This window comes from Patella vulgata, chromosome 5 (assembly GCF_932274485.2).
Source record: "Patella vulgata chromosome 5, xgPatVulg1.2, whole genome shotgun sequence".
Taxonomy (NCBI): domain Eukaryota; kingdom Metazoa; phylum Mollusca; class Gastropoda; family Patellidae; genus Patella; species Patella vulgata.
Window position 1 is genome coordinate 17535995 of NC_065883.2, and position 17610 is coordinate 17553604.

General features: G+C 31.4%; 1 protein-coding gene across 1 annotated transcript; it reads right to left on the bottom strand.

The window, feature by feature from the left end:
• Positions 1–1414: 1414 nt before the first annotated feature.
• On the bottom strand, positions 1415–11844 carry LOC126820988 (homeobox protein goosecoid). Its single transcript, XM_050549232.2, has 3 exons — positions 11417–11844; positions 6673–6890; positions 1415–2326 (listed from the first exon to the last, which is right to left on the bottom strand). Exons 1-3 carry the CDS (start codon positions 11679–11681, stop codon positions 2015–2017), a joined length of 795 nt encoding a protein of 264 aa, XP_050405189.1. The 5' UTR covers positions 11682–11844; the 3' UTR covers positions 1415–2014.
• Positions 11845–17610: the final 5766 nt, after the last annotated feature.

Here is a 17610-nt window from a genome sequence, read left to right on the forward strand (position 1 = left end):
TGTATCTTAAAGTTAAAGATGTATTGTGTAAGATATGCTGCCCGACCATAAATAAATATCTCCAAATATTTCAACAATCATACCACAATATTTATATATATTACAAACCTTAACTTGCTTTCTCTCATAAAGGGCCGTGTTGTATTTAACAAGTTATAACCATTTAAAAATTAATAATGCAAACTAAGACCGGCCATTACATCTTGGCATTATTTGAGTGCAAAATAGGTTATGTGCCCATGGCTTAAAGTTAGTCCCTCTTAACCAGCCTACCGGCCGTGCTCCGGCTGATTGAAGGGTCGGGATAATCAAGACTATTTTCTACGAAACATTACCGAAAGCTAGATCAATAAATCTAATTTAGTTACCCATTCGTTAGGCAACTCAACAATTGTTTTGAGAACCTTGTAAAAGCAAAAGGAAAATACTACTAGTATTCTATTCTTGCCTAACGAAGGAGCTTCGGAGATATTAACTTTACAAACCAATAGATGCTGCTCCTAACAGTATAGTTCATAATAAAGCAAATTAAAAAAAAAGAAAACGAACGTAATTTTCTAAAGCTGCTGTAACAACGAAACAGCTCAATATTATTGTTATTCAGTATCGTTAGCAATAGATTTTTTTACGGATGTTTATAGCCTCATAGAATTACTGCTGAGTATTGTCGTGCGACATGTTAGTCAAAAATCAGTTCGGGACTGGTCACTGAAGCGTGCACATTCACTGTGGTGAGTTCAACTTTTAATAGGGCGAATGTTGGCTGCGTGGGATATTAAATAAATTAAAACATCCGCGATATTTTAACATACATTATGCAAGAGTTAAATCTGACAATTGCATGCATTTCTTTATGCCTGAAATGTTACTTAAACTATTAATTAGACAATTGGACAATTAGATCAACTATCGATGGCATCGGATACTCGAGATTTTAACTAGATTAGAACGGTTCGCCATTTAAAAAGTTAATTTAAAAATGAGAAAACGAGGCTATGTCTCGAATATACCAGTGCCCTGGTTACCACAATGCACACATCTTGTCGAAACTACAAACAGTGATAACTTGGATCAGAATGCAGTAATTTGAATGAAATTTTCAATATTTTCATTTGACATTATCTATTTTTGAGCTATTATAGCAAGAAAGGTAAACTCTTTATCTAAATCTTACATAATGTATCTTTAATAATTTAACTTTGAAATGGATAGTAACAATGGTATTTGACAATTGAGACTTTAGGCTAAATCGTGCCAGGACGTCAAACATTCGCAACTTAACTAAGAATCAAGTAATCTGATTGAAATTTTCAATGTATTCATTTTCTATTATCTATTTTTGAACCAGTATAGCAAGAACGACCACGTCGTTATCTAAATCATACAAACAACAATAAAACAAGTAAATACGTTATTTCTTTTTTCGATAGTTTAATATCATTTGGTAAATTTCCATGTTTGTACAATTTTAAATATCTACTACAATTATTTCATAAATATAACTATAATATTTAAAACACATTCAATATGGATTAATTCTTTAACAAAAACAATCGAATCAACCATATAAAAAAAACTACATACAAGATGAATAATAAGGAAGGTGGGGCGGGGGGGGGGGGGGTCACCACTGTTACGAATATACACTAAAGTGAAATAAAGTTCACTAGAAATAGGTAAAAATTGCTAGTTTCTAGTGTAATATTTAATATTTTCAAAGGGTGAATTAGCGTTATACCGAAAGGATATAAAAAGTAAAAGGGGAAATTTCTTTTGAAAACGCCCCACTTTTCGGGAAATCTGAACATAAACACATACACACTCCACATGCTACTGTACGAAGCTATACAATTAATAGTCCAATGGTTAAGTAGCAGAATAACCACAAAATACACATAAAACATACAGTAAATATTAATGTCAATGAGCACATGAATGAGAAATTTATTCTCCTTCGATTTTAAACAGGAACTCTTGGGCCCATATTAAAATGATTTAACGTAGTTCGCGACATCTATGACGTCGATGAAGGGCCAGGACTGTCAAGTTGTTTACTATGGGGACTTGATGCACTAAAGTCATTATCGGACAAATCATCATCATCACTTTTTGCGGTTTGAGAAAGTTCATCACAACTATCGACATTTACTGATTCATGACTGTCACAGTCATTATTGTCTTTTGTTTCGTCATCAACACATATTGAGACGTCGGCATCACTTTCTGTGATGTTTTTTTCGGGTTCTAACCCTTTCTGTGCTCTTCTGGCAGCTTCTTCCTCTCGCTTGGTTTTCCTCCATTTGGCACGTCGGTTTTTGAACCAAACCTACAATATGAAAGAATTAAAATAAATCACGGTCATTGTTGCCTTTAATAAAATACATAACTACATGCATAAATAAATTAAAAAGTAAATAACATGGTCATAGTGTCGTGGCATTAGTACAGTGCCATCAATGAGATTTACATCGGCATTAAATTCATTATTGAATATTAGTCCCAACAAAGAAGAAAACTTGAAGTCAGAAAGTCCGACTGTCATTGACCTTCCTGGTACATGACAGTTCATCAAAAGGAAGAGATAAGGTAAGTCATTAAAGGTCGATTGTGGTATTAAAGCACGTGGAAGATAAACTTTAAAACGGGTATTGGATGACTAAGATAAAATGTGGAGTAACTTTGTATGTGTCTTTGATGTTCAGCTGTCATTGATGTGGTCCACTGATCAAACCTTAGCAATTTTCTATAGTGTTTAAAGCCCCAGACCTGTTTGATTCGACCCTAGTGGAGTTGCCGTTTAAAACATTTGTCACCATGTATAAAATTATGAACATATTGTTTTGGAAAAGGAAAAATTGTGATTACTATACAATAAATGTTCAGGTTATAAATAGAAAGGTTGGTATTTTTATAAAGAATTTAAGGTATATTGTCGCCTATATATTCATCAAAGAGAATCCCATGAAGAGATTTTACAAAATACATGTCTGATAATGCTTTATATAGCTATTCTCAATCCATTGAGTATATAGTGTAGAAGCCTTGATGGAACTGATACAGAACACCTGGTTATCAGACGATGAAAGTAACTAATTCTGGTTTATCTACTAGCTTTGCCTCATTTGTTCTAACTATGGGCGATGAGAATTGATATTGATTGCTTATTATAAACATTTTATATTGAGTTATCAGTGAACAAATGAGACGTTTGGCGCGCTTCATTCTTTGATCTTCTCTCCAATATGTATAAGTAATTCTTTAATTCGGTTGAAGCATCATCGATCAGATGTTCACATCAACAATTTATAAATGTCGATATCGTCTCCAGAGACTCGTCTACGCCTAGATAAAATCCTTCGCCGATATTACTGTTATGCGTTATTAGATTGAACAGGCACACTAACAATTTCCGATATTTTCAACCCTCTAACATTCTAATGTGCTGGTTGAGCTCCGCGGTGTTGGGGAATTACAAACGATTCTATACCAAATCCCTACCAAAGGTCTTTATGTCGGAGAACGTTACATAGTTTTTAGGTTAATTATACTAGCGCAAGGATGCTCCCATATAAAGCGCGAGGTATCATCTGCTAATATCTACCAAAGGACTGTCTCATGTGCACCCCTCTAATGACAAGTCAGTAAATTCGAAACGACTTACGAGTAATCGTGCAGAAATAAAAACATTACTGTATTACTATTGACAATGGTTAGGAAATAGAATTAATAAATTCTTTGGAATTAGTTTATTTTACCCAAGGCTATATCACCAGCGCTAACACAAACCGAATAGATGGGTACGATAGCGCTCTTAATGTTCGTCTAATTCACTTCAATATCCCGCGAGAGCCGAGTTGACTGCCCCGATATCTTTGTGTGACGACTGGACTGGAGTTGCCCGGGGGTACATCGCCTCAATTATTGTTGTTGTACTTTGGATTTTCCAGTCCCTTTGTTAGACATCAAGTGATCGTCCTTCGACGGGCATGACAACATAGACTATAGAACAAAGCTGGTTGTGCTGTATGGTAAATTTGTATTGGAATAACATTTGACAACTGTGGACTTACTGATGTGACAAACGTAATTTTAACAACTGGCCAAATTGAAATTTTTAATAGAAATTAACAGGTGCCGATTTGGTGTCGGATTAATCTGAAGAAGCCTACTAACAAGAATTCCTCGTAACCGGAGATTCATCATAAATCACCATATCGATCAACAAACTCGCGTTATCGCTTGTTTATTACCTACTTTAGCAATTCCTAATAGGTTTATAACAGAGTAGAAAGCATATACAACAATATCACTAAAATGATATAAATAATAAAAATACAGATTTTTTAAAAAAGAGTATATTTCTAAAAGTAAAAATAAATTAGCTATTAAACATAAAAGTATTGTTTCGTTTGTCTGATATTAAACGAATCTTTGACAATAGAAATGAATCAGCATTGGCGTGTTTTAATGATTCTCACAGGGGTTTGTTGGGTGAGACCATGAGTGACCAGATATAATCTACGATTTTAAAAGAATTAAATTGTATAAATGAATGCAATTCGATTGATCATTCATCCACTAATAGTTTTAAATTTCAATATATGTATTATTTTATTTTAATTCGAAAAAAAATGTGCTTATATAAGCTTTACATTTCCGTTTGCATTTTATAAATCCATATTTATATTATATTTAGTTGAATTTATTGAATGTCTCCATTTAAAAAGAAATATAATATAAAGTTCATTTTGTGATTTTACGTACGTATTTATGAAATTAAATATTTTATTTGTCAGTAAATTATTTATTTTATCCTCTCCTATTTTGACACAGCCGCGTTTTGTTCGTTACATTTCATACAAAATTCCTCTAAATGTTCTTATCATATATTTAGTTAAATAATACATTATTTTCTGATATTTCATATTTATTTTCTTAGATATTAATCAAACTATTTATTTAATCGCTTATTTCGCCTTTACTTTACTTTGATATTAATTTTTAGATATTAATCAAAATATCTTTTTAATTGTTTACTTTCAAAACTATCTTATATATTTAGTATTATTTTTTTGATTGGTTGTCCTATATTTCCCAATGCATTTGTAAATATTTCTATATTTCTATGCAGGCATTAATACTGTCGCGCAATTACTGGTTTTATAATGGTATATTTTATCAGTTCAAATGTTTATCTCAGTTAGTCTGTTATTTAGACTTATTATCTATTTCATCTTATTTATATCTCTATTTTTATATTTATGCAACTTTCAAAATGCAGAGACAACTAAATGATAAAAAAAATACCACCATTCGTATGTACATCATTTGTCACGGGCAATTGAAAACACAATTAATCGTCGATTAGAAAATGGAAAGGTTCACTGAGTATTTTTAAGTGTTTAAAACGAATGGCCTGTTCAGAGGTATTTTTTATCTCATGCATATTCAACGGTTTAACTCACGTTATATAGTTTTACATATTCGGTGCTTTTTTCTGCTAAGCCCGCCCACTTTATTTATATTCGATAATGTAAAAACTTTCGTTTTATAATTATTGTGTATATTTGGCTGATTATTAACGATCTTGTCGTTCAATCCCGACTCTCTTATGCATTGTTTTCCATACTTCAAAGAATATTATCATTTCATAAAACAAGAAAATCCAATTTATATAAGTTACTGTTTTTGATGGATAGATTACAAAATCATCGGTAATAACGGCTTTGTTCCATTGATTTACTTTGAAGATGAAAATAATTTCGTTCTTGATGCTCGATTGATAATGGAACTTTTGTAGTGATGAAAATACAGTATTTCTACATTAGTAAGGGAGAAACATGGTTTTAATATCATTAGATCGATGGCTATTGGCTTGTCTTCGACACAAACATTAGCTCCAACACGAACTTGTTAATATTCGCCTCTTGTCTATCCTTTAATTTAATAGATGCCTTTAGAATGTTTTACATTCAACTATGTTGACTACATGCCGCTTCAATAGTAAAACTCAACAGTGCCTTATGTAAAATATGAGATGTTATCTCATTGATAGTGAGGGTCTTATTCTTGTTGTGTTATAAAGTTATTCAATTTAACTGTTATCGTTTCACACTTGATAACTCACCCATTTCAACCAACTCATTGCAGCTCAATCTTTGTAAACATGCAAATTACTTTCAAAGGCGGTATAAATTAGACTTCAAAAGTGTATTTATGTCATATTTAGAAATACTAATAGTTTTTGTTTATTTTAAACAAACGCACGAAATCTCAGGCCAATAATATAAGAACGGTTGCATGAGTACAAAACTAAACGACGTATTGGGGACTAAAATAAATTGTTTTAGATTGTATTGATCTGAAAGATCCTTAAATGGCTCAAACTTCAATCTTTTTACACAAAAATACATTTCTCAGAACTAACACTAGTTAAACTATAGGTAGTGTAAATAAATTAATCCAACAACTACATTTAGTAAATGTTTCGGTAAAAAAGGTTGCCGGCCGGGTCTCTGCATTGTCAAAATAACAAATTTGTAGATTTTACGTGTATATTAAAAGAACGGTTAGTCTTAGATGACCTTATCAGATTGTACCGCAAGCTAGCTACAATGCATAAAGTGCAGTAACAGTAATAAATTATTTATCTCAATGAATAATTATGCATACCTCGACACGTTCTTCTTTCAAGTCTACTTTAATAGCGAGTTCCTCTCTAAGTAAGACGTCTGGGTAATGTGTTTTGTGAAAGGTAGATTCCAACTGTTCTAGCTGTTCTTCTGTGAAGATTGTTCGGTGACGCCTCTTTCGTTTCTGGCCAGCACGTGCAAGATCAGCAGGTGAGAGGAAGCCGGGGAATGGAGATGGGTATGCAGCAGCAGCGGCAGCTAAAAGTAAAAATTATTACGACTAAAAATAAAAACATTGACTTCTTTAACAATACTAGAAAAAACATTTTACGTAACTTTTAAGGCTGGAACTAGATCTACACATAATATTTTGTAGCTTAAATGTGTATGACTTTTTAATATATTTTTTCAGAATGTATGCATTAGCCATCAATATTAAACGACTTTTTTTACCCTTTTGAAATATGTTCATTAGTAATTTTTAATTGTGTATAATAGAAATTCATGTTAGATATTTATTTAAATTTACCTCATTGTCCATATTATTTATCTCCTATTTACATTAAATATTTGTTTAAGTAGATAAAAAGATAAGACTATTTTGCTTTCATGTCATTGTAAACGATGGTTTTGTGATGCACACAGGTAAGCTTATATTTTTAAAAAGGACCAACCAAGCTGTTGCCTAAAGGATTTAATCTCATAAATTCATATGACAATAATTCTATATTTTAGTCACAGAATAATGCATGCTAATGGGAATTTTTATATAAGGGGATTGTATTATTAAATACATAATTGTATGAATGATTAACGATTTGAACTCAAAATTTAAAAAATATTTTATTCATATCACAAATAATGCCACATGTTGCTGAGGCTTTATTGAAATTCTGAGAATTAAAAATACAATTCTATATTACATGTATTTATTAAATATATATTTAATATTTGTCCAGGTATACCAAATGATAAATTTTAATTGATATGAATAATATAAATAAGTAGCTTATTTTAAACCTTTGTTTATTCTTAATTTAACACTATCACTGTACAGTTATTTAACTACCATAGATTTCATTGTTCCTAATTTGTATAGTTCGATACCATATATAGGTAAATGTATTAATGTGATCATTTTAAAAAGATATAATCTTCTTTGGACTGATTTCTTGTCGAAGATATTTTCAAAAGGGTCTCTGAATATAGAGTTTCCCATCCATCATTTACCCTTCCAGACCCCTCTATTGCATGAACAAAATTTAATACGAATGAATATGTTTTCAACCATATCATAGTCTGACATTGACGTGACCGTATATTATTATTATTTTTTAAAAATAGCGCAAGTTGTCCATTTTATTTATAAGATTTATGATAATCAGTAATATTGATATGGGTTAAGGTGAAAACTGTTGTTGAGCTCCCGTCAAGGTGGTGTTTCATCGCCATGGATTTGTGTAAAAATAATGAAATTTTGAAACGGTACCACCAGAAACGATCTCTATGTGGTGAACCCAAGGGTAAGTAGAGATGTTATCAGCGAGGATCAGTTGGCTTTTGATATTAAAAACAGTTAAACATCAAACCAACCCTTGTCTCAACACTATTATTTTCCAATCAAAAATCTCGGGTTTCTTTGTGTGTAATTTCTGAGAACTATCCGATTTAGACGACACTGTGCGTTAATTATAGAGCAAGGTGATAGTGAACGCGTCAAATATAGAACGAATCATCTTAATCGGACGCGGCCAGCCGTGCATTGTATGAACGTTGAAGGGAGCAGTAGGTATCCGTGTAGAACACCAACCTCAAAATTATCATATATTTCTTCTCGTTCGTGTTAAAAAATATAAATCAGGGAATTTAATACCATCATAGCTATAATCGACTCTTGACGTGCCCACAATAATTTATCCCGCCGTCTATACATTCCATTTTGTAGATTGTGTTATTATATTTTATATTCTTTTTTGAAAGCTAAGAAGCCACATAACCAGGTGACAAAGTGGGCGGCCACTTTAGCATGAAACTGACAAGATATCAAAAGTGTAGATTATTGTTGTGTTTACTTGAAACCCGCCACTTATCAACAGTATTAGTTATTTAGATAATATAATAATTCTTCACACATAGTGATGTGTGTGACAATGCCCGCTGATTTACAATTATTATTTTTACTTTGAAAATATAAAGATACCGAATCCTAAGAGATCGTATTTGCATAATATAGATTATTGTTGAAGACAATCTCCAGATTAAAATGTTGTCATTTTTTGTATAATGGAGCGCAGAATATAATATAATTTATTATAATTTTTCAACCGCTGGCGTTTCCAGAAACAGTAAATAAGTTCATGTATAAGATATTATAAACTTACAGCAATGTACGTATTTCAAGGCAAACATATGGTAAAAAGTAATGTTTTATGAGAGTTTGTAAATATAAAAAATATTAAAATCCATTAGTCATTTCTCGAGCTAGAGTATAAATTTCTAAAAGTGTCAAACTCTGTTGATAACCAGGTAATTTTCTTTGATTGTTTCTTTATTTGTGTAACAAAGGTCACGCGTGGTTCGGTTCCCTATCCTTAAATAAACAGTCAAATACATCTTAAGCACTTATTATATATTAGCGACGTAACACCTAATTCTTACTACAAATATCAGTATTCAACTGCTAATTAATGTTACTCAAAGTCTTAACACCAGTTTTAACGAATTCTTACAAAATATCAATGACACCAATGTCATTTTAGGTGTGCGATCTTAAGTATTCTGACTTGGGCATTTTTGAAGTATGGCTGCACTCTTTTTGTTTATTATCGTTTCAAGTTGACACATTGAACATAAATTTGAGCAACGAACTAAATTATAATCATAGTGAATTACCACTCAGTTCATTGTAATTCATACACAGTTCATTGTATAAGATATCGCATATTTATGTTAAATAATCATATTTACGGCTAATTCAGATTCATCTAGTAGTAATTTATTAGTAATAAGTGGTTACCCTTTCCAGTAATAAACTGCATTAATTGTAAATGAAGGAATCGACATATTACAGTAGAATTTGTAAGGTGTAGTTAAGGTCGAGACATTTGGAGCCATGCGTGTTTCTTTTAACAGAATTATAAAAATACATCTAAGTGCCGATGATTATCATTAAGTGGTCTATCGAAGGGTAAAATATATCAATTTTCTCCAAAGATTACATACCTCCTAATCTTAAGTGCTCAATCAGAATCTATTGTGGGGCTTAAGATTATAAGAATATCTAGGATAAAAACACCAAAGGATTTTAAGGTGATTATGTCTTAAATTATCTAGGTTCAGGCTATAATAATAATAAAAGGATTGCCTATTTCTCAAGAAGTTTTTAAGTATTAGTAATAAAAATAATTGATGTATAACTATAGTTATAAAAGTTCATCTACATTGTTCGTAGTTCACGGATGTAAAAAAAAGTAAAAACATACTTCGAAATATATCAAACATAAAGATTCTCTGTTTATTTTACTGTTCCTTAATAATATATTTTCTAAGTTTTAAATATAAAATTGTAACTATGAATAGACACCAACAAAATTAGAAAAGAATATATATAATCATTATGCTTCTCATAGATAATTTATCTTCGCATTCTTCTTTGTTTGCGGCTTTAAAACGTGTTGTTGATATTTGTTTTGTTTTAAATCCATGATTATAAAAGATGGACCATATTTAAATTAAATGTAGAGACGACTACATTTTTGTGTTTGGACTTGTTGAAATTTAAACCCTGGTTCCTAAATGTCACGAGTCAATAGTGCTACAACGGTAACGATTACCATACGAAAGAGACATTTAGAAATATTGAATTAAAGAAGCCTTTATTTCTTTGGCTATCTGACAAGCCGAGTTAGTTTCTAACTATTTTAGGTTAAACTTATTATGCTTAAACGGCGAAAATGAATTCTTTGCAAATAAAATGGAGCGTTTATATTTGTAAATTGTGTTAAGCCAGATACAAATTATGTTTTAGGGAATAAAGGAAGCCATTTTGAAACGCAGGGAAACCTTGTGAGCTGCCAATCTTCACGACTCCATCTAAAAACTATTAATTTATTTAATACATTGTCTAAAATACCTCACTTAAAGGTTGTCTTTCTCATTAAACGCGTAATGTAATATACCACTATATAATCGGCGAAATGTCAATAATATGACCTAGCTTGACGGATAATATTACTGATAGTATATTTACTAGGTGTTGACGTTAATTCTAAAAATGAACAATTAATACTGGAAAAAACAAAACACATTCAACTTTGAAAGTTTTAATCACAACACTGATTAATTCAATCAATTTAGTAAGTGCCTATTATTTAAATAAATTTCGTACCATTTGGGTAGAATGTTTATTCTTAATGTAAAAAATTTCCTCATCATCAAAAACCCCCACACAAAACCATCTTTCTTAAATTTATTTCCATATCAAATATCACACTTATTGATTTATTTCAATTACGCAAATTTTGTTCCTTAACACTATAAAATAGTAAATAAAATATATAGCCAAAGGACATTGAAATTTAATTTAAATTTAATTACGAGTAACTTAGATCATAAGTAGGCACTCGAATGAGCAAAAAAAAAAAACAACAAAGAAAAAAAAAACCCATTTAACAACTATCACATTTACAAAATTTGCTAAAAACGCTCTCAGTAAGAATATAAATAGGTCAATTCTTTAGAAAGGATTTTTTTTTTTTTAAAAAAAAGGATTAATTGTTACTCACCAAATAAGTCATAGGGACCTGGGGTGATGCCTGGATATGGGAAATAGGCTGTTGGTCTGTGGGCTGGGACGGGCCGTGGAGCCAAGATGCTGTCGATACTAAAAAGTGATGGGGAACCTCCTGCTGCTGAGTTCGCCATGAGAGCGGAATGACATGATTTGAGTTGTCCGGCAGTGTAATAATACGGCAGATGAGGCATCATGGCAGCGATCGTGGATGGATTCATTTCTGATAAAGTCCTTGCAAGTCTTGAGTCAACGGACATACTATGCTTAATAAACTGTTCTCAAATTATTCAGGACCAGTTGCTGTGTATATCAAATAAATATTTTCCTTGGAATCTTCTTCACTATAATCCACAACTCTTCAGTATATAAACCCACAATAATCAGTTCGAAACTAATGATGGCGGTCCTTGTTGAAGCTAGTCATTAGAGAAAACAGTTTTTTTCCTTTAAAATATGATACACAGGTACGTCGCTACACAGTGGTGTCTTTGTGCTAACACGATGCTCGACGATGACATATGACACATCGGAGTATAATTTGCTACTTATACCGGCCTCCAATAGCTCAACAATTGCTTAGCACAAAAGGATTTCAGCATCTACACATAATTTTATTATTCTTTAATAAAATTATCCTCGGTACCTCCCAGTATCTGTAAAGCTATTGTGTTTTATCCATTCATTTTCGTACTATAATCTCCCCTCGCAGTGATCACTTTTGTCACGGTCCTTGACTGACACATCAAACCCACCAATCAGAAGCTGTCTTTCCAAAAGGGGGCGGTTTTGGCTTCGTTTTAATGCATATTTATCAGAGAGGATTATAGCGGATTGTGTGTGACTAATGCTATAGGATAATCAACGGTATTGTTCTATAACTTGTTAGACAACCTGCGAAAGAAAATATTTATCCACCAAAATGAACTTAATTAGAGAATCCACGTCGCAACAAAAAGACTTCACGTACTAAAAGTAAACTGTAAATCTCTAATGATATTAACTTTAAAAAATTTGTCAAGTTCCGATTAAATTAAAGTACCATCAAACCCACAATTCTAAAATGCTTTAATTTTAACCTATATAAAATCAATTTTATTTACATTGTGCGCGTTAATCATACAATTACGAAATTAGGTAATTTTTCTGGCATTTATAAATAAAAATATTTTTAATTAACAAAGAGGCTATTTCGAATAAAATTAACGGCTTAATTGCAAGAGAATGGCATCAAGATATATATTAATTGTCTTTCCCATTTATACGTAATTTAAGTATTGAAACCTATTATTTTTAGTTTTCAATTTCACTATGTTTGATCTCCTACCGAAATCAATATCATAATATCCGGAAAAAACTGTCTACCTCAAAATTTAAAGCCATTCTGATGCCTCAAATTTCCATCTTTTTATTTGAATGTTAGTATTGAGAATAATATTCTATAATATAACTAAATGGGTTTGATTTTCTGCACAAGACTAGATTACTTGACTAATTCAATTTCCTTCTATATCAAATAATCAAACCTAAATTCAAAAATATGGAATTGAAAACCTTGGTAGAATGGATGGAATTATACCCCCACTCCTTTCCTTTTGCTAACAGTATTGCATCGTTTAAGAAATGTAATTATATACGTGTCAAATGATATTTTAGCAAGTTAATAATGGACTGTATAAATTAATAGTTGCAGTTAGAAGTTTCTTTATTCGGACTACTCAGTTACCTCCAGTTTATCATATGGAAAAAGAATGATTCTATTTCATTTATGTGTAGACATAACATAAAAAACCTCACACAATATGTAACACGACGAAAAATGATGTTCCCATCTAAATGTAATGAAAAAAAGTGTTACTTATTTGTAACTTCTTCATAACAAAGTCTGGAGAAAAAATAATGGAGAGTTATCCGCCCATTATGGTATCGTGAAACTTCCGATCTTCAGGCCTATTGGTGCTCTATGTCTAATTAATTGTTCATAGCATCACAAACTACAACACATCACACAAAGAGGTTTGCATTTTATAGACAATTTCTTTTGGGAAGAGTTTTCTAATAAACAAAAATTATTATTTAATAATTGTAAAGATTTTTCTTTGATCGTTCAACACTAAATTACTTTTTGTTTGCGTTTTCACGCTAACACCCATAAATGCATATTAAAGATATTCATTTGAGAATTTAAATTAAAAAATATAGCTATTGGTAGGATAAATGTTTTATTATTCTCTTTTTTCACAAATACCCCATTCTAATGTATTGAATTTTGAAAAAAGTGTATACACTTATTGACTGTATGTATGTAAACTGTTTGGTTTATCTTAATTGTGATCATTACCATCTTTGTCAATTACGATTTGCGAGATTTATGGTTCAGAAAAGAAAAAATGGTGGAGACCAAGGAAACAGTTGTTACTTAGTGAAGTAAATCTATTTTGTGTAATTACGTGTCTGTATTTAGTCAAGAGGAACACCTGTATCTGTTTGAATTGCGTCTGTTTAAAGGTAATTCGAAAGTTGTGATAGGCGAGTCTAGGACTATTAGGTAATGTGTTACTGGAGAGAAGAACAATACCCTCTTCAAGATGTCCATAGTTTTTCTTAATAGAAAACCCCCGTCTCAATCTCCTTAAATTAAAACACCTCTTTAAGTGATTCGGTCTAAGATTCTCCAAAAGCCAATAAGATTCTTCGATTTAATCTTCTCTCGAGGAACAACTCGCGCTAAGAGTGTGGTATAAGGGATGGGGGACCAGCTAAGCTCCCGTTATAATCCTTATTTTTAATGGGTTTGAAGCTGCTATTCTATCGACTATGAAACGGCTGTGTTCGGCTTATTCCACTTGACGACAAATACATTTGATATGGTCTTTTCTGTTCTGTTCAGATTTGACGAGCAATTAACACAGCATGGACATTAAACCAAGAAAGTCTCGATTGTAATCCTATCATAATGAGAAAATACTCCGCTAATATTAAAGTAATTTGAATTCACCAAAAGCGATGTGTTTTATTTCAAATCTCTAGTTACCCATCAAAAGTATGATGTTGCATAAAATGAAGCATGAACATATTCATTTATAATTTTTTTTAAGTAAAAGTTTATTCTTATGCATTACAGGACAGAAATGCATATTTGAGTCCATTTTTGGACTGATGTGTCATGGTGCATACATAATACTATATGCATTCAAATATAAAACATTTAATCCGTTTACAATATGCATATAACTAAAAGTGTCCAATCCGTCGGTCTATGACAATTAAATAACGATAAACCACTTTTATTATGTTTTGATTTTCTTTCACAGACAATTGACAAGGTTGGTAAATTCACAAGTTTCCAACGCACCAAACAATTTAACCACGGTGTCTATATTTTTAATATTATTATATGATATTGCAGCCGTCTTTATGGGGTGACTTCTTTAGGACAATGGAAGAACACACAACTTCTGTCTTGCTGCGGGGATGAGACGGTCTATTATACATTACGAAGAATTAAGTCCCAAGCTAAATGATTGGCGATAATATCAAGGATTTCATTCAAGTATAAAACAGAATAATCGAACTATCTATTCCTAATAGGTTATTAGTCTAGGCGATCATGCAAGCAATTTGTCTCATTTTCTTTTGAAAGGTTCTCCTACTTTCCCCAGACAATACAACTTGGGCAATTTAATAATAAGATGAAATTCAGTTCGAATAATATTTTTTTTTTTTCAAAAGAAGCGATTTAATGTCTGAGTATTGGGAAAATGAATGTTTGATCGAACAAAACATAATTTAGAAATCCTCATTAGACTGCGACGAAAAGCCGCTTTGTATGGATTCCATGTCAGAAACGGAAAAATATTGCGACGCGAGTCCCTGTTAAATTTATCATTTAATTTGTCATAAAATGAAAAGGCACACATTCAGATCTCTGTTAACTCGTACAAACCATGTTCACGATTAGAAATATCGTATCTACAACATTCGAGTATTCTGCGCTAAGACTATCGACCGGTATTTACAATGTTTCAGATCTTGTTTGCTGTGAGCACGACGCCCAATGATTACAACACACTTCTTGCTATATTCAATCAATATATATATATATTCAAATGCTGTTGGAGTAGTATTCGTGCTAATTTGAAAAAGAAAATCAAAAATTATTTTGTTGGTTATTATATACTTCATGCAAAATAATAATGATAATATGCACAAGAAAATAAACCCAAATGCGGAGCTGCTATATATTATCTCCATTTAAAAATGTTTTAGTTGTAGAACAAAACATTATGAATGGTCCGTAATTTAAATAATGCATTTAATTTGTCTTCTTTTATTTAGAAACTATCATTCGTTTTGTCCATAAACAAAGGTACTGAAGAAAATTACAAGGGTAGTCATCATTTTGTAGTCCATGAACGACCAGCAAATGTTTCACATAACATAAAAAGATATTATTTGATTAAATACACGTCCTTGTGAAAAATATATAAATATTTTAAATAAAATAGCACTGAATAGACGGTAGATCGTGTGTTTAAAACCAGCAATCTACATGTACTACAAAACAATTGAGAGGACTTTATATAACTATATATTAATTGATTCAAAAAGGTCATTGAGAAAAATATTTCAATACTAAATAAATAGCACTGGATAGACGGTTCAAAACTACTAGCATATGTATATAATTGGAACAAAAAATGACCCTCATGAATAAAATATCAATACATTAAATAAATATCATTTGATAGACGGTTCAAAACTAGCATTGGTGTAATATATCATTTGGAACATAAAGGCCCCCGTGCATGAAATATCAATATTTTAAATATCATTGAATAGACGGTCCAAAACCAGCATCACTGTATATTATATGGCACAAAATGACCTCTGTGAATCAAATATCAATATTTCAAATAAATATGACTTGATTGAGGGTTTAAAACCAGCATTACCATATATTAATTGGTACAAATAAAGGCCTCCGTGATTAAAATATCAATATTTTACATATCATTGAATAGATGGTTCAAAACCAGCATAAGTGTATATTAATTAGTACAAAAATGGCGTTCGTGAATAAAATATCATTCAATAGACAGTTGAAAAGCCCCCAATAAAATATCAATATTTTAAAAATCATTCGATAGATTTATAAATTTATTTTATGAAAGGCGTTGTCTGTCACGAGTTTCTCACAATTCGTGCTAAATGTTCTCACCCTTACATGATTTTGAGATAATGAAAGTATTTCATTTCGCCGCCACGCGGATTTTTATGGTCATATTATACACCTAATAAAAGAGAATAATAAGTCATTTTTAAAATCTACAGGGTGCATTACTGACTAAATAACTTCCATTCCGTAGTTAACTCTATAAAAAAAGAACTCAATATACGCAAAACACCTAGAGCAAATTGCCTTCTAGGGATTATGTACGTATGTATAGTTCCAGGCAGGATTTGATCAAGGTAGATAATAACCTTTTCTAGCGGTATTCTTGAAAGATACAGCAGACGATCTTTATCGCGATTTTTTAAAAGACCTTCTATCTTGTTTTCATCTGTTTTACAAGAATAAGATTTGGATCATATAAATTTGATTGTCTTTACAAGTAGCCTAGGTATATAATATAATTTGGCGAATAGCGTGTGAAAGAGATAAAAAATAAAGATAACTATGTGAAATCTAGAAATAAATAACAATAGCCTTTAAACATATAGTTGTTTAAATGTAGAGTGTTTAGGAAAAAATGATGTAAAATGTACTGGGGTTGTCGACACGGGTCGTGCTTAAGCCACAGTATATCAATAAAAATACCATTTGATTATATTTATAAACAAGAATTTAAACTTCCTGCTGTATTCATATACTACATAGAACTATATTTTGGAATTAGTAGAAGTAATGTTTGCAATTCAGCCCAGTTGCAGTTCTTGAACATTTGCACTGAAGATTGGTTACTCGGCATATTCCTATTAGGGGCTGTGGTAACAGCTCGTCGGTGGAAAAACCGGAATTACTTTAAGGAACCAACGAAAAAAGATTAGCTTGGTAATATTAGTTTGTTTATTTGATCCCCAAAGGCTGGTTTATTGCCCGTTATAACACCGCCATTTATGTTCTTTTTGGGACGAGACATCAGAATTGATTGCAAACATGATTAAAGGATTAAAACTCAAGGAACG